We start from the raw sequence: 23132 nt of genomic DNA, 5'->3' as shown, positions 1-23132 counted from the left end.
TCACCGCTGCTGTTTGCGTTGGCCATAGAGCCATTGGCGATGGCTCTTTGGCGGTTGGCGGAGTGGCGGGGGATTATGACGGGACAGAGGGAGCATCGGGTGTCGCTCTATGCCGATGACCTCTTGCTGCACGTTTTGGATCCGTTGGAGGTTTGGAGGGTTCTCGGGTTACAAGCTGAAAGTAGGGAAAAGCGAGGTATTCCTGGTGAATGAGCTGGGACAGCGGACTAATTTAGGGGGGATGCCATTTATGGTAGCGAGGGATATGTTTAGGGATTCAGGTAGCGAGGGAATGGCCGGGGCTCCATAAGTAGAACTTAACAAAGCTGGTGGAGGAGGCCAGGATGGATCCTAAGAGGTTGGATACAGTGCACTTAACATTGGCGGGGAGGGTCCAAGTGGTGAAAATGAATATCCTGTTGAGGTTCTTGTTTATCTTTCAGGCTCTCCCAATCTTTATACCAAAGGTATTTTTTCAGAAAGTGGACACAATCATCTCGTCTTTGTATGGGTGGGAAGGTGCTGAGGGGGAGAGGACCCTGCTACAGAGGCAGAGACAGCAGTGGGGGAGTTGGCGGTGCCGAACTTGCTTCATTATTATTGGGCGGCGAATGTGGACAAGGTGCGGCGATGATGGGAAGGAATGGGGTAGAGTGGGTTAGGATGGAGGAGGAACCTTGTAAGGGATCTAGTTTGAGGGCTATGGTGAACATTGTGCAGTCATCAGCGATTATCCCCATTTCTGAACTTATGATGCAAGGAAGATCAACGATTAAGCAGCTGAAGATGGTTGGAGGACACTATCCTGATGAACGCTTGCAGTGGTGTCCTGTAGATGAGATAATTGACCCCCAACCACCTCAACCATCTTCCTTTGTGCAGGTATGGCTCCAACCAGCGGAGAGTTTCCCCCCTGATTCCCATTGACTCCAGTTTAGCGAGGGCTCCTTTATGCCATACTTTGTCAAATGCTGCCTTGATGTCAAGGGCTGTCACTCTTACCTCACCTCTGGCATTCAGCTCTTTTGTCCATGTTTAAACCAAGGCTGTAATGAGGTCAGGAACTGAGTGACCCTGGCGAAACTCAAACTGAGTGTCTGTTAGCAGGTCATTACCAAGAATTCAAAGAACAGTACAGCACAGGAACAGGCCCTTCAGTCCTCCAAGCCTGCACCGATCATGGTACCGGTCTAAACTAAAATCTTCTGCACTTCCGTGGTCCATATTGCTCTATTCCCATCCTATTCATATATTTGTCAAGACGTCTCTTAAATGTCACTATCGTACCTTTTTCCACCACCTCCTCCAGCAGCGAGTTCCACTACCCTCTGTGTAAAAAAACTTGCCTCGCACATCTCCTCCAAACTTTTCCCCACGCACCTTAAACCTAATTCTCCTAGCAATTAACTTTTCCACCCTGGGAAAAAGCATCTTACTATCCACTCTGTCCAGGCCACCCATAATTTTCTGAACCTCTATCAGGTCGCCCCTTAACCTCTGTCGTTCCAGTGAAAACAATCCTAGTTTATCCAACCTCTCCTCATACCTAATACCCTCCAGACCAGTCAACATCCTGGTAAACCTCTTCTGTACTCTCTCCAAAGCCTCCACATCCTTCTGGTAGAGTGGCGACAAGTATGTCATTGCTGAGGAAGTGACACTTGATAGCGCTGCTGATGGCCCCTTCCATCACTTTACTGATGATCAAGAGTAGACTGATGAGGCGACTTCCGGTTGCGGCTATGCGGAGCTAAGCCGCACGATTCAGCAGCTCCCGCGATTACGGACTTTCGGGCTCGCTAGAGGAGCCCCAACGGAATTTCTTTTACAGACAACCCGTGGGGAAGAGAAGAGAGAGATTCCCTACCGACTTTTATGGACCGGACCCGAAGTGCAACGGCCAAAAAAGCGGCATTGGTGTAGCGGGAGAAGCGAGGGAAAAAAGCAAAATGGCGGCGGCCGGGGACAAAGAGGAGATGCAGGAATTCATCAAGCGCTGCTTCGAGGAGCTGCGCAAGGAGATGCTGGCGCCTATGCTGGCGGTAATTGAAGGACTAAGGATAACCCAGAAGGCCCACGAGGTGAAGATCCAGGAGGGCCAGAAAAGAGTGAGTGAGAATGAGGATGAGCACTTGGGCCTGGCGGTGAGAGTGGAGCGGCACGAGGCACTACACAAGAAGTGGGCGGGAAGACTCGAAGACCTGGAGAACAGGTCGAGGAGAAATAATCTGAGGTTCCTGGGTCTCCCAGAAGGAGTGGAGGGGGCCGATGCCGCGGCATATGCGGGCACGATGATCGGAGCGATGATGGGCGCGGAGGCCCCTTCAAGGATGCTGGAGCTGGATGGGGCACACCGGGTGCTGGCGAGGAAGCCCAAGGCAACTGAGCCGCCAAGGGCGATGGTAGTGAGATTTCACCGGTTTACGGACAGAGAGAGGTTCCTGAAATGGGCCAAGAAGGAGCGGAGTAGCAAGTGGGACAATGCAGAGATCCGAATATACCCGGACTGGAGCATGGAGGTTGCCAAGCGGAGAGTGGGTTTCAACCGGGCCAAAGCGGTGCTGCATCGGAAAGGAGTGAAATTTGGAATGCTGCAGCCAGCGCGACTGTGGGTTACATACAAGGACCAACATTACTACTTCGAAACGCCTGAAGAGGCGTGGACCTTTATACAAGTTGAAAAGTTGGACTCTAACTGAGGGTTTGTGAGGGTGGGGGGTGTTTAAGGGTTGAAGTATGATGGTTGTTGTATATAGAGGGTCAATCACACGCAGGAAATGTCATATGGGCTGGGGGAGAGAGACTAGGCCGCGACAGGAGCTGCGCCAGAGGGGGCGGGGCAGGCTTTGGAAAGCACGGGATTCTTTTTCCCGCGTGCGGGAAGAAAGGCGGGAAGGGGAACGAAGGATTGATTGGGAGTTTCCCACATGGGGGGTTCAAAGGGACGGCGGGGGAAGCCGGGGTCAGCAGGTGTCAGCTGACTTACGGGAGTGATATGGGGGGAGCAAAAAAGGTAGACAGGATTCTAGCGGGGGGGGGGGAAGGGGAGGGGGGGAAGGGGGGGAGGGGGGAAGGGGGGAGGGGGGAAGGGGGGGTAAAAGGGTTGCTGCTGCACTGGCCGAAAGGGAATGGGACACAGACGAGGTTGTTGGGACGGAGGTCCCCCGGCTGGGGGACTGGAAGGTGAGGGAGACGCGGACACGGGACTGGCCCAGAAACGGAGATGGCTAGTCAGCAGGTGGGGGGGGGGGGCTGATAACGTGGAACGTGAGGGGCCTGAATGGGCCGGTGAAGAGGGCTCGAATGTTTGCGCACTTGAAGGGACTGAAGGCAGACGTGGCTATACTCCAAGAGACACACCTGAAGGTGGCGGACCAGGTCTGGTTAAGAAGGGGATGGGTTGGACAGGTATTTCACTTGGGACTGGACGCGAAAAATAGAGGGGTGGCAAATTTGGTGGGAAAGCATGTGTCATTTGAGGCCAAGACTATCGTAGTGGATAATGGAGGGAGATATGTGATGGTGAGTGGTAGGTTGCAAGGGACGTGGGTGGTGTTGGTAAACGTATACGCCCCGAACTGGGATGATGCTGGATTCATGAAGCGCATGTTGGGGCGCATTCCGGACCTGGAGGTAGGAGGCCTGATAATGGGAGGGGACTTCAATACAGTGCTGGATCCAGCACTGGACCGCTCCAGATCAAGGACGGGAAAGAGGCCGGCGGCGGCCAAGGTGCTCAGGGGTTTATGGATCAGATGGGGGGAGTGGACCCATGGAGTTTTGCAAGACCGCAGGCCAGGGAATTTTCTTTCTTCTCCCACGTGCACAAAGCCTACTCCTGGATAGATTTTTTTTGTTCTGGGCAGGGCGCTCATCCCGAGGGTGGAGGGGACGGAGTATTCGGCCATAGCCGTTTCGGACCACGCCCCGCACTGGGTGGAAATGGGGCTGGGAGAGGAGAGGGCCCAACACCCGCTGTGGCGGCTGGATGTGGGACTGCTAGCAGATGAGGTGGTGTGTGGGAAGGTGACGGGGTGTATCGAAAGGTACTTGGAGGCCAACGACAACGGGGAGGTGCGAGTGGGGGTGGTATGGGAGGCGTTGAAGGCGGTGATCAGGGGAGAGCTAATCTCCATCAGGGCTCATAGGGATAAGACAGAGGGCATGGAAAGGGAGAGGTTAGTGGGGGAGATTTTGAGAGTGGACAGGAGATACGCAGAGGCCCCGGAGGAAAGATTACTTGGGGAAAGACGACGGCTCCAGACGGAGTTTGACCTGTTGACCACGGGGAAGGCGGAGGCACAGCGGAGGAAGGCGCAGGGCGCGACCTACGAGTACGGGGAAAAGGCTAGTCGGATGCTGGCACACCAGCTCCGTAAGAGGATGGCAGCGAGGGAAATAGGGGGAATCAAAGATGGAAGGGGAGCCACGGTTCGGAGTGCAACGAAAATAAACAAGGTATTCAAAGCCTTCTATGAAGAGCTGTACAGATCCCAGCCCCCAGGGGGGGGGAGAGGGGATGAGACGATTCCTAGACCAACTGAGGTTCCCGAGGGTGGAGGAGCAAGAGGAGGCTGGTTTGGGGGCACCAATCGGGTTGGAGGAGCTGAGCAAGGGTTTGAGGAGCATGCAGGCGGGGAAGGCCCTGGGGCCGGACGGGTTCCCGGTAATGTCGGAGGCGACAATTTCCTTGATTCTAAAGCGAGACAAGGAACCACTGCAATGTGGATCGCACAGGCCGATCTCGCTCCTCAATGTGGATGCTAAGTTATTGGCAAAAGTGCTGGCCACAAGGATTGAGGATTGTGTCCCGGGGGTGATTCATGAGGACCAGATGGGATTCGTAAAGGGCAGGCATTTAAACACTAATGTGCGGCGGCTCTTAAACGTGAAAATGATGCCATCGGAGGAGGGAGAGGCGGAGATAGTGGCAGCTATAGTGCCCCCTGTCCCCCCTGTTGTTTGCATTGGCGATCGAACCCTTGGCCATATCACTGAGGGAGTCTAATAAATGGAGGGGGGTGGTCCGAGGGGGAGAAGTGCATTGGGTGTCGCTATACGCGGATGACCTGTTGCTGTACGTGGCGGACCCAATGGAGGGGATGGTGGAGGTCATGCAGACTCTTAGGGAGTTTGGGGAGTTCTCAGGCTATAAGCTCAATGTAGGGAAGAGCGAGCTTTTTGTACTACAGGCAAGGGACCAAGAAAGAGGGATAGGGGACCTACCGCTGAGGAGGGCGGAGGGGAGTTTTCGGTATCTAGGGATCCAGATAGCCAGGAGCTGGGGGGCCCTACACAAATTGAATCTGACAAGGTTGGTGGACCAAATGGAGGAGGACTTCAAAAGATGGGACATGTTACCGCTCTCGCTGGCGGGTAGAGTGCAGTCGGTCAAAATGGTGGTCCTTCTGAGGTTTTTGTTTGTGTTTCAGTGCCTTCCCATCGTGATCACCAAGGGCTTTTTCAAGAGAGTAGGTAGGAGTATTATGGGGTTTGTGTGGGTGAATAAGACCCCGAGGGTAAGGAGAGGGTTCCTGGAACGCAGCAGGGACCGAGGAGGGTTGGCGCTGCCAAACCTCGGGAGCTACTACTGGGCAGCAAATGTGGCGATGATCCGCAAGTGGGTTATGGAGGGAGAGGGGACGGCATGGAAGAGGATGGAGATGGCGTCCTGTAAAGGAACGAGCTTGGGGGCGTTGGTGACGGCACCGCTGCCGTTCTCGCCAGCAAAGTATACCACGAGCCTGGTGGTGGCGGCAACGTTAAGGATCTGGGGCCAGTGGAGACGGCACAGGGGTGCAGTTGGAGCCTCGGTGTGGTCCCCGATCAGGGGTAACCACCGCTTTGTCCCGGGGAAGAAGGACGGGGGGTTCCAGGGTTGGCATCGGGTGGGGATTAGAAGAATGGGGGACCTGTTCATTGACGGGACATTTGCGAGCCTCGGGGCACTGGAGGAGAAGTTTGAGCTACCCCCGGGAAATGCATTTAGATATATGCAGGTGAGAGCTTCTGTGAGGCGGCAGGTCAGGGAATTCCCGTTGCTCCCGGCACAAGAAATTCAAGACAGGGTGATCTCGGGTGTATGGGTCGGGGAGGGCAAGGGTTCGGCAATACACCAAGAGATGAAAGAAGAGGGGGAAGCGTTAGCAGAAGAGTTGAAGGGTAAATGGGCGGAGGAGCTGGGGGAGGAGATCGAGGAAGGTCTGTGTGCTGATGCCCTGGATAGGGTTAATTCCTCCTCCTCGTGTGCCAGGCTCAGCCTGATACAATTTAAGGTGGTTCACAGAGCGCACTTGACGGGGGCGATGTTGAGTAGGTTCTTTGGGGTAGAGGACAGATGCGGAAGGTGCTCAGGGAGCCCGGCAAACCATGTCCATATGTTTTGGTCATGCCCGGCACTGGAGGGGTTCTGGAGAGGAGTGGCGGGAGCAATATCTCAGGTGGTGAAAGTCCGGGTCAAGCCAAGCTGGGGGCTAGCAATATTTGGAGTAGTGGACGAGCTGGGAGTGCAGGAGGCGAAAGAGGCCGGCCTTCTGGCCTTTGCGTTCCTAGTAGCCCGGCGAAGGATCTTGCTAATGTGGAAGGAGGCTAAGCCCCCCAGCATGGCGGCCTGGATAAACGACATGGCTGGGTTCATAAAGCTGGAGAGGATTAAGTTTGCCTTGAGAGGGTCTGCGCAGGGGTTCTACAGGCGGTGGCAACCGTTCCTAGACTATCTCGTGGAGCGTTAGAGGAAGGGGGGAATGGGGGATTGCTTGGGGGGATGGAGGAGCAGGAGATAACATGAAGGGTGGGGGTAACTGGCACGTGCGGGAGAGAGCCAGTGCATAACGTTATGTAAATATACCATTTTGCCATTTATATTGCTCAGTGCGATTTCGTGTTATTTAGTTACGGGGGGGGGGTTATTGTTTGTAAGGGGAAAAAAAATTGTGTTGGTAAAAAACTTTAATAAATATATTTTAAAAAAAAGAGTAGACTGATGAGGTGGTAATTGTTCGGGTTGGATTTGTCTTTTTGCTTGTTAACAGAACATACCTGGGCAATTTTCCACATTGCCAGATAGATGCCAGTGTTGTAGCTGTACTGGAACAGATTGGCTAGGGGTGCAGCAAGTCTGCAGGACTATTGCCGGAATATTGTCAGGGTCCATTGCCTTTGCAGTGTCCGGAGGAGGCGGAGATGGATCATTCACTTGGCACTTCTGGCTGAAGATTGTTGTGAGTGCTTCAGCCTTATCTTTTGCACAGATGTGCTGGGCTCCTCCATCATTGAAGATGAGGATATTTATGGAGCCTCCTTCTCCAGTGTTGTTTAATTTCCCACCACCATTCACGGTTGGATGCGGCAGGGCTGCAGAGCTCAAGTCTGACCTGTTGGTTGTGCCGTTGCTTAGCTCTGTCTATTGCTTGCAGCTTATGCTGTTTCGCATGCAAGTAATCCTTTGTTGTAACTTAGCCAGGTTGACACCTCATTTTTAGGTATGCCTGGTGTTGCCCCTGGCATGCCCTCTTGCACACTTCATTGAAGCAGGGTCATCCCCTGGCTTAGTGGTAATGGTAGAGTGGAGGATACACTAGGCCAGTTGTGGCTGAGTATGATTCTGCTGCTGCCCAGCTCTGAGTTGCTAGATATGTTTAAAGTCTATCCCATTTAGCACAGTGGTAGTGCCACACAACATAATGGAAATTATCCTCAATTTAAGATGGTGCGGTAGTCACTTCTACCAATACTGTCATGGACAGATGCATCTGCAACAGACAGATTGGTGAGGGTGAGGTCAAGTATGTTTTTCCCTCATGTTCGTTCCCTCACCACCTGCTACAGTCCCAGTCTAGCAGCTATGTCCTTGAGGATCCGGCCAGCCACCGGTCTGTGGTGGTAGGGCAACTCTTGGTGATGGACATTGAAGTCCCCCACCCAGGGCATATTCTGTGCCCTTGCCACCCTCAGTGCTTCCTCCAAGTGGTGTTCAACATGGACGGAAGTGGTAATCAGCAGGAGGTTTCCTTGCCCATCTTTGACTTATGAAACTTTATAGGATCCAAAGTTGATGGTGAGGCCTTCCAGGGCATCTTCCTCCTGACTATATACCACTGTGCTGCCACCTCTACTGCATTTGTCCTGCTGGTGGGACATGACCCAGGAATGGTGATGTTGATTGCCTGTAAGGTATGGTTCTGTGAGTATGATTATGTCAAGCTGTCGCTTGACTGATCTGTGAGACAGCTCTCCCAATATTGGTACAAGCCCCCAGATATTAATAAGGAGGGCTGTGCAGGATTGACACGGCTGGGTTAGCAGTTGTTGTTTTTGCCTATGTCGATGCCAGGTGGTCTTTGTAGCATTTAAGATGGAATTAAAGAGTCAACCACATTGCTGTGGATCTGGAGTCACACGTGGACCAGACAAGGTAAAGTGCATTAGTGAACCAGTTAGGATTTTACGACAATCGATTTCATGGTCATCATTCGACTTTTAAAGTCAAGATGTTTTATTGAGTTTAAATTCCACTATCTGCCGTGGTGGGATTGAAACCTGGGTCATAGAGGATTATCCTGGGCCTCTGGATTACTATTCCAATGGTGATACCACTACACCACTGCCTTGCCTGGCCTGGCCTCGCCTCCCCTAACAACAGATATCACTGAGAGGAGAAATCAAGAGAACCATTTTAAATTGAAAAGAGAAGCCAAATGATCATAGCAGATTGTTTTCTCTGGTTGGAGATCCATAGCAGTCAAGGTGAATGTTAGTAATGTGCCAACCTGTAACTTTTAAGATTTATGAAACGTTTGAACTACAAGATACCAACATTTTATTGATGTTTGTATTGCTGTCAACATGCCGATGCAGTGGGGAAAATACCCCTTTCACCACTTGTTGATTCATTCAATCTTGTCAATACTATTTTTAAAAATTTGCTCAACTTAGATTTCCAATATCTGTAGTGCATTCTTCTCTCACAGTTTTAGTATGAAATTGAAAGTTTTGTCAGACGTTCATGTATATTTGTGATTTTTGCACTTTCTCCACAGACTTTCATTAATATAATTCAGACATTCTGTAATTTGCTGGAAGCGAATCCCGACATCATTATTGAAGCACTAGCAAATCTGGAAAGGTAACTTTTACAGAATCTGGTCTTGTGCGTGGAATCTGTGTTTCTTGAAAATACATAAGCCAATTTTTAAATAGTTCTTTGAAAGCTTGAGCTATGGTTTTAAAATTGCAGTTGTTTTAATAATGTAAGGTTCACAATCTAGTAAGTCTATCATTATAACTTGACTAGCAAAAGACACTGAAACACTTTGTGCACTCTGCCACAAATGGGAGACTGCAACTAGGGGACACAGTTTAAAAATAAGTGGTCTCCTATTTAGACCAGAGGTGAGGAGAATTTCTTTCCCTCAGATGGTTGTTAGCGTGTGGAATTCTCTTCTCCAGAAAGGAATGGAGGCCTGAGGCAGAGTTAGGTAGATTCTTGATAGACAAGGGAGCCATGAATTATGCAGGGCAGACTGGACAGTGGAACTGAGGTAACAGTCTGATAAGCCATGATCTTATTGAATGTCGGAAATGGCTCGAAGGGCTGAATGGCTTACTCCTGCTCTTAAATCCTGTGCTCCTTCTCCAGCCTCTAGGTAGCTTCAAAGAGAAGCTGATTGCTTTGATTAAGTAGCTTTAATCTGAGATGCTATTGTATCTAATCCGTAATATATACTTGCTCGATGTGTCTCATTAAACCATATTAATAAATATTCTACAAGCTCGGGAAAAGCTGGCACTAAACATTCCTTCACAAAGTATCTTCCTTTTTTTGGAAACCTTGCCAAAGACATGTGTTTATCACATTTCCGTTCAAATCCCAGTCTAGGACATGAGTAAATAAATCTGGATGAACACTTCAGTGCAACAACGTGAGGTTACTGCTATTTTTAAATGAGGCATTAAAGAATGGGATCCTGTCAACATCTGTTCTCTCAGATGATGTGAAAGATTGCATAAGATCAGTTGACGAAGAGCAGGGGAATTCTCCTGGTGTTCCAGTCAGCATTTATCACTCATTCAATTCTTCCAAAACCAACCAACTAGTCATTTATGTCATCACTGTTCGTGGGACCTTGTGTAACTTATTGCCAACAAACTGAATGACTACAATAGAATAGAATCATAGACTGGCCATGCTTTTTTGGTGTCCAAAAAAGGTTAGGCGGGGTTACTGGGTTACAGGGATAGGGTGGAGATATGGGCTTTATTGAGGTGCTCTCTCCAAGGGCCAGTCCAGACTTGATTGTCTGAATAGCCTCCTTCTGCACTGTAAATTTTATGATTCTATGACTTCAATTTAAAAACAATTGTTTGACGGCGGTCAGCCGTGCTCCTCCCCCTCGGAAATGGCATAATCGCATTGTGCGCCGCGTACCTTTGCAAAGGCGTTGGCGCGTCATCGACAGGCCCTCCCACGATGCTCCGCTCCCGATGGGCCGAGTTCCCGATGGCACGGGACATGTGTGGTCTCAGCGGTCGGGAACCCAGCATGGCGGCTGCGGACTGTGACCAGCGCCGCCACACTTGGCCGGTATCCGTGCCGCTGGTCGGGGGTTTTCCCCAAGGGCTGGGGGGACTGGTGGAGTGTGGGCTGGGGGGGGGCCAGGGGATGGCCTGTGGGGTCGCGGATGACAAGTCGGGTCCACACATGGCCGGCGCCATGTTGTACGGTGCGACCGCTGCAAGTCGTTGACGCGCACATGCGCGGCCAGGGACCCGGCCATTCTCCGGCCGTTCTCGGCGCAGGAGCCCGGAGTTTCACCCGACGCCGCTGCTAGCCCTTCAGCGGTCTTGGAATCAGTGAGGGATCACCGCCGATTTTTCAGTCATAGAACTCCTGTGAATTCTCCATTCGAGCTGGCACTTAGCCGCTGAAGCGGAAAATCCAGCCCAAGCTTTTATTTATTTTTATATTAACCTATGCCCCAGTGAACTCAAGCTTCAGTCCTTAAATGTAGCTCTTTTCAGGCCTGAAATACTTTCTGCCAACAGTTTCAAAATATGTATGTAAAGGTGGGAGGAAGCAAGCAGGAGAAGTCTTATATGCAAATACTCGGATCCTGAAAATCCAGCGGCTTTTGATCTTCAGCTACACTGCTGCTGTATTTACACTGTGAAGTCACAGAAAATCAGGATCATGTTTCCCAAAACTCATGGTCCAAAGAGGAGGTGAACAATTATTACAGTTATTGCACTTAAAGTGAAAAGTGATTTTATTTAACATTTTGCTTTATCATTTTAGCTTGACGCAACCCCTCGAAAACCTGATCGTTTTTAATAAAATTGATCAAGTGTGTCCACAAGTGGCAGTGAAATCAAATGAAATCAATTTTATTGATAATTCTACTGGCTCGGGACTAGTTTTGTATCAAAGTAAGACTTTCTAATACTAAATCACACAATAGTAATTTATTATCAAAGATAATGGGGAGGCAGTGGCGTAGTGATATTGTTGCTGCGCTAGTAATCTGGAATTAAAACTCTAATGATGACCATGAAACCATTGTCAATTGTCGTAAAAACCCATCTGGTTCACTAATGTCCTTTATGGAATGAAATCTGTCATCTTTATCTGGTCTGGTCTACATGTGACTCTAGACCCACCAGCAATGTTATTGCCCTCAGGGGCAGGCAATAAATAAATGCTGGCCCAGCCAGCAATGCCCACATCCCATAAAATGAATAAATTTAAAAAAAAAAGAATTATACATGATTTAGTAATACATCAGTGTACTTTGTGAAGTTCTGACCACAGATTCACCGTGGACAATGTCATGTGACACCAGTTCATGTTACCACATGCATTTCCATCAAGGTTTTACATTTAACAAATCCAATGAACAGCAATCACAATGGAAAGTATCAACTACGTTGAAACTCCTGTATAGATCCTGAAATGAAACAACCCCCAATTCTAACTTCACATATTTATAAAATATCCAGAAACATTTATGATATCCATCTTCATTGTTTGTTTGACTCACAATTTGTATGTGCATTGATGAACTCTATCTTTTTTTTAAAAACGCATTTTATTCAAACTTGTATCAAAGTAGGTTACAGCAAATAAACACCCCGGGAAACATTCTTCCCAACAATCAACTGTACAGTTTGTACAGATTTTCCTCCTTTTTCACCCCCCCTCCCCATCACCCGCCCCACCCTTCCCACCACCCCCCCCCCCCTTGCGACAAACAGCTCCTCAAACACGGTCACATGTCACCCCTTAACTCACACTTTATCTTCTCTAACCGCAGGAAGTCGTACAGGTCACCCAACCATGCTGCTACCCCCGGTGGCGATGCCGACCGCCACTCCAGCAAAATTCGTTGCCGTGCAATCAGAGAGGCGAAGGCCATGACATCGGCCTTCCTCCTCTCGATGAGCTCCGGCTTCTCTGAAACCCCAAATATCGCCACCAAAGGGTCCGGGTCCACTCCCTCCTCCATTATCCTGGCTAAGACCGCGAACGCTCCTGCCCAGAATCTTCCCAATTTTTCACAACCCCAAAACATGTGCGCGTGATTCTCTGGCCCCCGCCCACACCTCTCACACTCATCTGCTACCCCCTGAAAGAAACCACTCATTCTCGCCCGAGTCATATGCACCCTGTGCACCACCTTGAACTGTATCAGGCACATCTTTGCACAAGAGGAGGTCCTGTTTACCCTTCACAGTGCGTCACTCCATACTCCCCAATTGATCTCCATTCCCAACTCTGCTTCCCATTTCTCCTTGATCTTCACCACCCACTCGCCTCCCTGCTCCCCCTGCCACTTATATATATCCCCAATTCTTTCCCCCCCTTCCACATCCGGAAGCAGCAGTCACTCCAGCAGGGTGTATCCCAGCAATCTAGGGAACCCCTTCCAGACCCTTCGTGCAAAGTCCCTAACCTGTAGATACCTGAACTCACTATCCTCTCGGCAGCTCTACTCTCTCCCTTAGCTCCTCCAGACTGGCGAACCCTTCCTCCAAATACAAATCCCTCACCTTGACCAGCCCCACCTCCCTCCACCTCCTGTATACATGATGAACTCTATCTAATAAAGATATTCCAAGTTATAAAATGTCATGATAAAGTAAACTGGGGAAAAATTATTTCCATTGAATTGATAATGAGGATCTATGAATTCAAATCATAACCAAGTGAAGGAGAGTTTCAGAAAATTCTTTAAAGGGTGACAACAGGGAATGGTCTACAGGAAGCAAAAATCCATAAAGATTTTTTTAACAAGAAACGAGGCTAAATATTTGAAAAGGAAATTTTATAAACTTGTAGCCAAAAAGCAGGGCAAGCATTAGGTGGAGAACTCTTTCTGAGAGCTAGCACAGAGGCAATGGGCTGAATGGTGTCCTATATAATAGGAATACCAGACTTCCGGTGGCGGCCATGAGCTGAGCGGTTGCACGAAAGCCGGCTCTCTCCTGGAAACTTCTCACTAGGCCTTCTTAACCCGTCAAGCGGGCACCAAAAGTACAAAAATGTTCTCCAACTTCACCCCCACTTGCTACCCAACTGACTGAGATGCCAGGCCGCAAAGCCAGCAAAAGCAAAGAAAGGAAGAACCCAACCCCAGGTCATGCGGAGCGGCCCAGATCTGAGCATGGCGGACCCAGTAGGGTCGCCAACGTCAGTCCAATTGTCGACAGTGAAGCTGATGGAGTTCATATCCACAGAACTGCAGAAGCACAGAGAGACGATAAAAGAGGATCTCATGTTGGCTATTAAGTCAGCAATAGAGGCCATGCTGGCCCCCATAAAGGGAGCAATGGACAGAGTGGAGCGGAGACTGGAGGCCCAAGAGGCGACAGTGCGGGACCTGGAGTAAGCGGCCACCAACGAGGACAAAAGGATTGCAACGCTTGAAGCTGAGGTGGCAAGGTTGGGGACGACCCTAAAGGTATATTGGGGAAGGTGGAATACCAGGAAAACAGGTCCCATCGACAGAATCTCCGAATCGTCAGGCTACCGGAGGGCAGAGGGTAAGAACCTTACAGAATATGACTCGAGGATGCTCAGAAAACTGGTTGGGGAGGAGGGCTTCTCCAAGCCCCCAGAGGAGGATAGGGCAGAAAGGTTGCTCCGACAAAAATCCAAATCAGGGGAACCACCATGGACAATAATACTGAAGCTCCATAAATTCCAGGACAACGATAGGGGTCTGAGGTGGGCGAGGAGCATGTGGTCATGTAGTTGGGAAGGACACAACATCCGTATAGACCAAGACATTGGAGCCGACCTGGCCAAGCACCAGGTAGCGTTTAATGGGGCCAAAACTGCACTGTTTAAAAGCAAGGTGAGTTTTGGTATGCTGTACCTGGCAAGGCTATGGGTCACGTATGGTGATAAAGAACTTTACTTCAACACGCAGGAGGAAACAAACAGTTTTGTACAAAAGAATAGACTCGGGAAGAAACAGTGTGTGAAAACTATGAACTTACGCGATCTAAGGAGGGGAGGGGCAACTATACGTGGGGTCATGTGTGTGTGGGGGTGGGGGGGGGGGCAGGAACCCAGATGGGTCGGGAACAAAAAACGTTTTCCAGGGGGGAAGCCACCACACTAGCGAGTAGGCTGGTGCATGCGAGCAAAGAGGGGGGAGAGCCGAAGAGGGAGGTAGTGGCTGGCAGGAGTGGGTAAAGCAGCAAACTGGGTGGGGGGGGGTTAGAGGCGATGCAGGAGCTGAGAAGCCAGGGGAGGGATGGGGCACACAAAGGATTGAATTGTAACAGGGGAACAGGGAAAGGTAAAGGGCGACTGCACAGGCAGTGAGGCTCAGGCAGGAGGTAGGGGGTTGAGGTAGAGATGGGCAGCACGGTAGAACCATGGTTAGCACTGTTGCTTCACAGCTCCAGGGTCCCAGGTTCGATTCCCGGCTTGGGGCCACTGTCTGTGCGGAGTCAGTACATTCTCCCCGTATCTGCGTGGGTTTCCTCCGGGTGCTCCGGTTTCCTTCCACAGTTCTAAGATGTGCAGGTTATGTGGATTGGCCATGCTAAATTGTGTCCAAAAGGTTAGGTGGGGTTACTGGGTTTTGGGGATAGGGTGGAGGTATGGGCTTGGCTGGGGTGCTCTTTCCAAGGGCCGGTGCAGACTCGATAGGCCGAATGGCCTCCTTCTGCACTGTAAATTCTGTAAACAAAAAGAAAGCAAACCTAAAAACAAAATTAAATAGAGCACCTTTGCATATTCCTAAAGTCAGATTTTCAAAGGAAATAGTGCCAGAGTATAATCCTGATATCTCAGGGACAGATTGGATGTTCAAAGGGCCAGTGGAGAAGATGCAGAGAGAAACACAACACTATTGATTTATAGCTCCTGAAGGAGCTTGTTAAGGGGCCTGCCCATTCAACATTTTTCCGGTGGACCTGAACAGTATTGTGTTAGTTAGTGTACGCTTGTCATGTTTGTTGCAGTGCTCAAGTAAATTTCTCTGGAATTGTTCTTAAATCTAATCTGTGGGACTAACAAACAATGACATAAGCGCTACCCTTCTCTTCGATGGTCTTGTTCGACCTCCTGGCCTTCCGACAAACTTTCCTCCAATTGGTAAGGCAGCAGCAACCCTCAACATGCGATCCACTTGTTTATGCCGCTGGAGCAAGGCAGGCTGCTCCCATCTCCTGAAGGTGCATGATGCCTCAGTCAGGTGTTGAACTTGCACCATGGCCAATTTGAGCCTTTTGCATTAGAATATCATTGTGTCACCAGAGCGACCCAGCTGAGCTGCAGGGTCAGGGGCCAGAAATTATCCTAATGTGGGATTCCCATGGCGCTTTGAAAATATGGCCCCTGATGCTAATTTCTTTAAATGATTATTTCTCTGTTGTACCTCTGTAGATAATGCCTTGAACTTGACGAAAACTGCAATTAAATCTGTATCCAAGGAAGATGATATCAACAATGAGAAATTGGAGGCATACATCTTCATACCTAACAACTCTTTCAGTAAGGATTTTGCTTATTGATGTCAAAAAGTTTTAGAACTTATCATAATGAGTATATTAACTTGGCAGTACGAACTGTGGTTGGTGGACTGCTGAAATTGTATGACACACATGTTGCGAATATGTAGTTCCTGGTTCACATATTTTAGAACACTACTTTTAGTTTTGAGAATTGGTGTTTTGACTGTGGGGAATGGTGTCATCTGGTTGAGAAACTGAGGAGCAACCCGGAGGTGGAAGTAATTCATACAATCTTAGAGTTTATTATATTCAAAATATTGAAGTCAAGTTGACTTAAGAGGTCAGCACTAGAAAGGTAATATTAGCAGGATACTTACTTGGCTTCTGAATAGTGCCAGTAAGTTTGGGAAGCTTTGTTGTGTCTTGTTATGGGTCAGGGTTTAGAGAACCCCAAAGTGTATCATGGAGTTCACCTGACCCACAACTTTTAATAGATTGTGGTATGGGGAGCACACGGCCCACTCTACAGGTGTGGTACAGCAGAAATGGAAAAGTATTTTTTAAAGCAAAACAATGTTTATTCTATGAACTCAAGTTAACCTTTTTAAAACATACAGTGAACATCTTAGCAACCATTAATTAAAATACAACACCCACAGAATACAACACTATGTAATCCTTTAAGCTTTCCTTTTAACATCCATAAGACTTAAAACACCTTTTACCAGAAGCACATCAGGTTTACATTACTATTGAAAACATTTATAATTCTGAATTCACCAAATGATCAAGAGATAGTCTTTTGATGGCAGAGAGATCAACAGTGCACCTGCTCTGTCTGGTTTCAGCTCCAACACTGAAAATGAAACTAAAACACACCCTGCAGCAAACAGCCTAAAATAAAAGTAAAAAGCTGACAGACAGCCCAGCTCCATCCACTCTCTGACATCACTGCAGTAATAAACACCCATTTCTTAAAGGTATTCTCACTACAGATATTTATATACACACCCATTTATAAACACCCATTTCTTAAAGGTACTCTCACATGACAGTCTTTATTAGAAATAGGAGTTATTCCATTAAATTATGTGTTTCCCAGAATCAAGGAATTCTTTGGGAATTAAAAGGTTGTAAAAGCTATGCATCTCTTCAAAGAAAAGTAAAAAGAAGTTAGGGGTAATTAACCTAAAAATCTATGTGAGGATATCTATCCCAAGGCATCCCATCATTGATGGGCAGAGCCTAATGAGATTCTTTGTTTTGAGTTTATATTCAGGAGTCAGTTAGTTAAACCAGCTGATATGACTGTGCTGTACATTTCTTTGTTCTTTGTTTGACTGGTTGGGAAAAGCAGCTGGAAACCTACGTCACCGAAATTGGGGCAGTTGCATCTCGCTGAGAAAAGTTACCCAAAGCTGATGGCATTAGTAAGACCAGCAATTAAGCCGAAAAAATATGAGCTTCATCATTCTGCATGGAATGTGATAATGATAATCTTTATTATTGTCACAAGTAGGCTTACATTACCACTGCAATGAAGTTACTGTGAAAAGCCCCTAGTCGCCACATTCCAGCGACTGTTCGGGTACGCTGAGGGAGAATTCAGAATGTCCGATTCACTTAACAATCACGTTTTTCAGGACTTATGGGAGGAAACCGGAGCACCTGGAGGAAACCCGTATAGTTACACGGAGAACGTGCAGACTCCGCAGAGATAGTGACCCATGCGGGAATCGAACCCGGGACCCTGCCGCTGTGAAGCAATAGTGCTAACCACAGTGCTATCATGTGGGTGGGGGGGTTTCATCTCAGTTTAGATTTTGTGCAGGTAAAGCAGCTGGTAAATTTACGCTGGTCGTAGCAAGTGAAAGAAATTTACAGCAGCCTCACAGAGCCTCATTTAAAATAAAACATTTTCCAATTAAGGGGCAACTTAGCGTGGCCAATCCACCTACCCGGCACATCTTTGGGCTGTGGGGTGAGACCCACGCAGACACGGGTAGATTGTGCAAACTCCACACGGACAGTGACCCAGGGCCAGGATCAAACCCTGGTCCTCGATGCCATGAGGCAGCAGTGCTAACCACTGCGCCACTGTGCCGCCCTCACAGGATTTTGTGAAGATAGTAATCAGCAGAGTTAGCTGGGAAGCACTGATAAACCAGTGTTACAAAACTCAAAATATTTACCTAAATCGACAGTTGCAGTTCAGGAACTGTAGTCCCCGGTGGGTCCTGTGCATGAACCGACTGGAAATGGCTGCACGTGCACAGTTTTCTTCTTGCATTCATTAGGCCAGGAATCGGCCTTATGCACATGAGCAGAAGAAAAGGAAGCAAAGTCGTTAAATGGCATAAAACCGGAGGTCAGGTAACCTGGTACCAGGGTCTTGAGAGAAGGTGATCCAGGGACCAGGACATGAGGAGGGGGGTAAGGGAGAAGGTACCAAACCAAGAAGGAGGCCCCAAACTATGGAGTGCGTCAGCAAGTGATCGCAGAAGAAAGTCTTAGGCAGGGACAAAGACAAGGATCAGACCACGATCTCTTTGAGCTATGATCAACAACAAGAGCAGAGAAAAATGTTGCAACAAACAAAGAACAAAGAAATGTACAGCACAGGAACAGGCCCTTCGGCCCTCCAAGCCCGTGCCGACCATGCTGCCCGACTAAACTATAATCTTCTACACTTCCTGGGTCCGTATCCCTCTATTCCCATCCTATTCATGTATTTGTCAAGATGCCCCTTAAATGTCACTATCGTCCCTGCTTCCACCACCTCCTCCGGTAGCGAGTTCCAGGCACCCACTACCCTCTGCGTAAAACACTTGCCTCGTACATCTACTCTAAACCTTGCCCCTCTCACCTTAAACCTATGCCCCCTAGTAATTGACCCCTCTACCCTGGGGAAAAGCCTCTGACTATCCACTCTGTCTATGCCCCTCATAATTTTGTAGACCTCTATCAGGTCTCCCGTCAACCTCCTTCGTTCCAGTGAGAACAAACCGAGTTTATTCAACCGCTCCTCATAGCTAATGCCCTCCATACCAGGCAACATTCTGGTAAATCTCTTCTGCACCCTCTCTAAAGCCTCCACATCCTTCTGGTAGTGTGGCGACCAGAATTGAACACTATACTCCAAGTGTGGCCTAACTAAGGTTCTATACAGCTGCAACATGACTTGCCAATTCTTATACTCAATGCCCCGGCCAATGAAGGCAAGCATGCCGTATGCCTTCTTGACTACCTTCTCCACCTGTGTTGCCCCTTTCAATGACCTGTGGACCTGTACTCCTAGATCTCTTTGACTTTCAATACTCTTGAGGGTTCTACCATTCACTGTATATTCCCTACCTGCATTAGACCTTCCAAAATGCATGACCTCACATTTGTCCTGATTAAACTCCATCTGCCATCTCTCCGCCCAAGTCTCTAAACAATCTAAATCCTGCTGTATCCTTTGACAGTCCTCATCGCTATCCGCAATTACACCAAACTTTGTGTCGTCTGCAAACTTACTAATCAGACCAGTTACATTTTCCTCCAAATCATTTATATATACTACAAAGAGCAAAGGTCCCAGTACTGATCCCTGTGGAACACCACTGGTCACAGCCCCCCAATTAGAAAAGCATCGTTCCATTGCTACTCTCTGCCTTCTATGACCTAGCCAGTTCTGTATCCACCTTGCCAGCTCACCCCTGATCCCGTGTGACTTCACCTTTTGTACTAGTCTACCATGAGGGACCTTGTCAAAGGCCTTACTGAAGTCCATATAGACAACATCCACTGCCCTACCTGCATCAATCATCTTAGTGACCTCCTCGAAAAACTCTATCAAGTTAGTGAGACACGACCTCCCCTTCACAAAACCATGCTGCCTCTCACTAATACGTCCATTTGCTTCCAAATGGGAGTAGATCCTGTCTCGAAGAATTCTCTCCAGTAATTTCCCTACCACTGAAGTAAGGCTCACCGGCCTGTAGTTCCCTGGATTATCCTTGCTACCCTTCTTAAACAGAGGAACAACATTGGCTATTCTCCAGTCCTCCGGGACATCCCCTGAAGACAGTGAGGATCCAAAGATTTCTGTCAAGGCCTCAGCAATTTCCTCTCCAGCCTCCTTCAGTATTCTGGGGTAGATCCCATCAGGCACTGGGGACTTATCTACCTTAATATTTTTTAAGACACCCAACACCTCGTCTTTTTGGATCTCAATGTGACCCAGGCTATCTACACACCCTTCTCCAGACTCAACATCTACCAATTTCTTCTCTTTGGTGAATACTGATGCAAAGTATTCATTTAGTACCTTGCCCATTTCCTCTGGCTCCACACATAGATTCCCTTGCCTATCTTTCAGTGAGCCAACCCTTTCCCTGGCTACCCTCTTGCTTTTTATGTACGTGTAAAAAGCCTTGGGATTTTCCTTAACCCTATTTGCCAATGACTTTTCGTGACCCCTTCTAGCCCTCCTGACTCCTTGCTTAAGTTCCTTCCTACTTTCCTTATATTCCACGCAGGCTTCGTCTGTTCCCAGCCCTTTAGCCCTCACAAATGCCTCCATTTTCTTTTTGACGAGGCCTACAATATTTCTCGTTATCCAAGTTCCCGAAAATTGCCGTATTTATCCTTCTTCCTCACAGGAACATGCCGGTCCTGAATTTCTTTCAACTGACATTTGAAAGCCTCCCACATGTCAGATGTTGATTTGCCCTCAAACATCCGCCCCCAATCTATGTTCTTCAGTTCCCGCCTAATATTGTTATAATTAGCCTTCCCCCAATTTAGCACATTCATCCTAGGACCACTCTTATCCTTGTCCACCAGTACTTTAAAACTTACTGAATTGTGGTCACTGTTACCAAAATGCTCCCCTACTGAAACATCTACCACCTGGCCGGGCTCATTCCCCAATACCAGGTCCAGTACCGCCCCTTTCCTAGCTGGGCTGTTTACATATTGTTTTAAGAAGCCCTCCTGGATGCTCCTTACAAACTCCGCCCCGTCTAAGCCCCTGGCACTAAGTGAATCCCAGTCAATATTGGGGAAGTTGAAGTCTCCCGTCACCACAACCCTGTTGTTTTTACTCTTTTCCAAAATCTGTCTACCTATCTGCTCCTCTATCTCCCGCTGGCTGTTGGGAGGCCTGTAGTAAACCCCCAACATTGTGACTGCACCCTTCTTATTCCTGATCTCTACCCATATAGCCTCACTGCCCTCTGAGGTGTCCTCCCGCAGTACAGCTGTGATATTCTCCCGAACCAGTAGCGCAACTCCGCCTCCCCTTTTACACCCCCCTCTATCCCGCCTGAAACATCTAAATCCTGGAACGTTTAGCTGCCAATCCTGCCCTTCCCTCAACCAGGTCTCTGTAATGGCAACAACATCATAGTTCCAAGTACTAATCCAAGCTCTAAGTTCACCTGCCTTACCCGTAATACTTCTTGCATTAAAACATATGCACTTCAGGCACCAGACACTCTGTGTTCAGCAACTTCTCCCTGTCGGCTCTGCCTCAGAGCCCCACTGTCCCTATTCCCTAGTTCTCCCTCAATGCTCTCACCTTCTGACCTATTGCTCCCGTGCCCACCCCCCTGCCATACTAGTTTAAACCCTCGCGTGTGACACTAGCAAACCTCGCGGCCAGGATATTTATTCCTCTCCGGTTTAGATGCAACCCGTCCTTCTTATATAGGTCACACCTGCCCCGGAAGAGCTCCCAGTGGGCCAGATAATGGAAACCCTCCCTCCTACACCAGCTGTTTATCCACGTGTTTAGCTGCTCTATCTTCCTATTTCTAGCCTCACTGGCACGTGGCACAGGGAGTAATCCCGAGATTACAACCCTAGAGGTCCTGCCTTTTAACTTTCTGCCTAGCTCCCTGAACTCCTGCTGCAGGACCTCATGCCCCTTCCTGCCTATGTTGTTAGTACCAATATGTACAACGACCTCTGCCTGTTTGCCCTCCCCCTTCAGGATGCCCTCTACCCGTTCGGAGACATCCTGGACCCTGGCACCAGGGAGGCAACATACCATCCTGGAGTCTCTTTCACGTCCACAGAAGCGCCTATCTGTGCCCCTGACTATAGAGTCCCCTATTACTATTGCTCTTCTGCGCTTTGACCCTCACTTCTGAACATCAGAGCCAGCCGTGGTGCCACTGCTCTGGCTGCTGCTGTTTTCCCAAGTTAAATAAAGAGCTGCGAGGAGCAGGTCTGAAGTGAAAGCAGCTTGAGAGAAACCCTGAAGGTCAAAGACGGCAGCCAATTGTTGGTGACCATTGTTTCAGAAGGGACGGAGGCAGAAGATTGGAAATTATAGGCCGATTAGCCTGACTTCGGTCGTTGGTAAGATTTTAGAGTTTGTTATTTAGGATGAGATTGCAGAGTACTTTTTTTAAAATTTGATTTATTATTGTCACATGTGTTAGTATAAAGTGAAAAATATTGTTTCTTGCATGCTGTACAGACAATGCATACCGTGCAGAGGGAATGAAGGAGAGACTGCAGAATATAATGTTACAGTCATAGCTAGGGTGTAGAGAAAAGATCAACTTAATACGAGGTAGGCCCATTCAAAAGTCTGATGGGAGTAGGGAAGAAGCTGTTCTTGAGTCGGTTGGTACATGACCTCAAACTTTGGTATCTTTTTCCTGATGGAAGAAGGTGGACGATAGTAGGTCTGGGGTGCGTGGGGTCCTTAATTATGCTGGCTGCCTTTCCGAGGCAGCGGCAATTGTAGATAGAGTTAATGGATGGGAGTCTGGGTTGCGAGATGGATTGGGCTACATTCATGACCTTTTGTAGTTTCCTGCAGTCTTGGGCAGAGCAGGATCCATATCAAGCTGTGATACAACCAGAAAGAATGCTTTCTATGGCGCATCTGTAAAACTTGGTGAAAGTCGTAACTGACATGCCAAATTTCTTTAGTCTTCTGAGAAAGTAGAGTCGTTGGTGCGCTTTCTTAACGATAGTGTCAGCATGGGAGGGGGGGAACCAGGACAGGTTGTTGGTGATCTGGAGACCTAAAAACCTGAAGCTCTCGACCCTTTGTACTTCGTTCCCATTGATGTAGACAGGGGCATGTTCTCCACTACGCTTCTTGAAGTCGATGACAATCTACTTGCAAGTGCATGATAAAATAGGGCTGAGTCAGAACGGCTTCG

General features: G+C 48.5%; 1 protein-coding gene across 1 annotated transcript in view; it reads left to right on the top strand.

Moving 5' to 3' along the window:
• LOC140389714 (uncharacterized) overlaps nt 1–23132 on the top strand; it is a 119953-nt gene that overhangs the window by 44389 nt on the left and 52432 nt on the right. The window contains exons 7-9 of the mRNA XM_072474154.1: nt 9039–9124; nt 11294–11424; nt 15896–16003. Of these exons, the coding sequence (XP_072330255.1) occupies nt 9039–9124; nt 11294–11424; nt 15896–16003 (325 nt within the window). The remainder of the gene's footprint in view (nt 1–9038; nt 9125–11293; nt 11425–15895; nt 16004–23132) is intronic.

This window comes from Scyliorhinus torazame, chromosome 14, assembly GCF_047496885.1.
Source record: "Scyliorhinus torazame isolate Kashiwa2021f chromosome 14, sScyTor2.1, whole genome shotgun sequence".
Classification (NCBI taxonomy): Eukaryota; Metazoa; Chordata; class Chondrichthyes; order Carcharhiniformes; family Scyliorhinidae; genus Scyliorhinus; species Scyliorhinus torazame.
The sequence above is the reverse complement of the archived record's forward strand: the minus strand, read 5'-3'. Positions and strand labels throughout refer to the sequence as shown.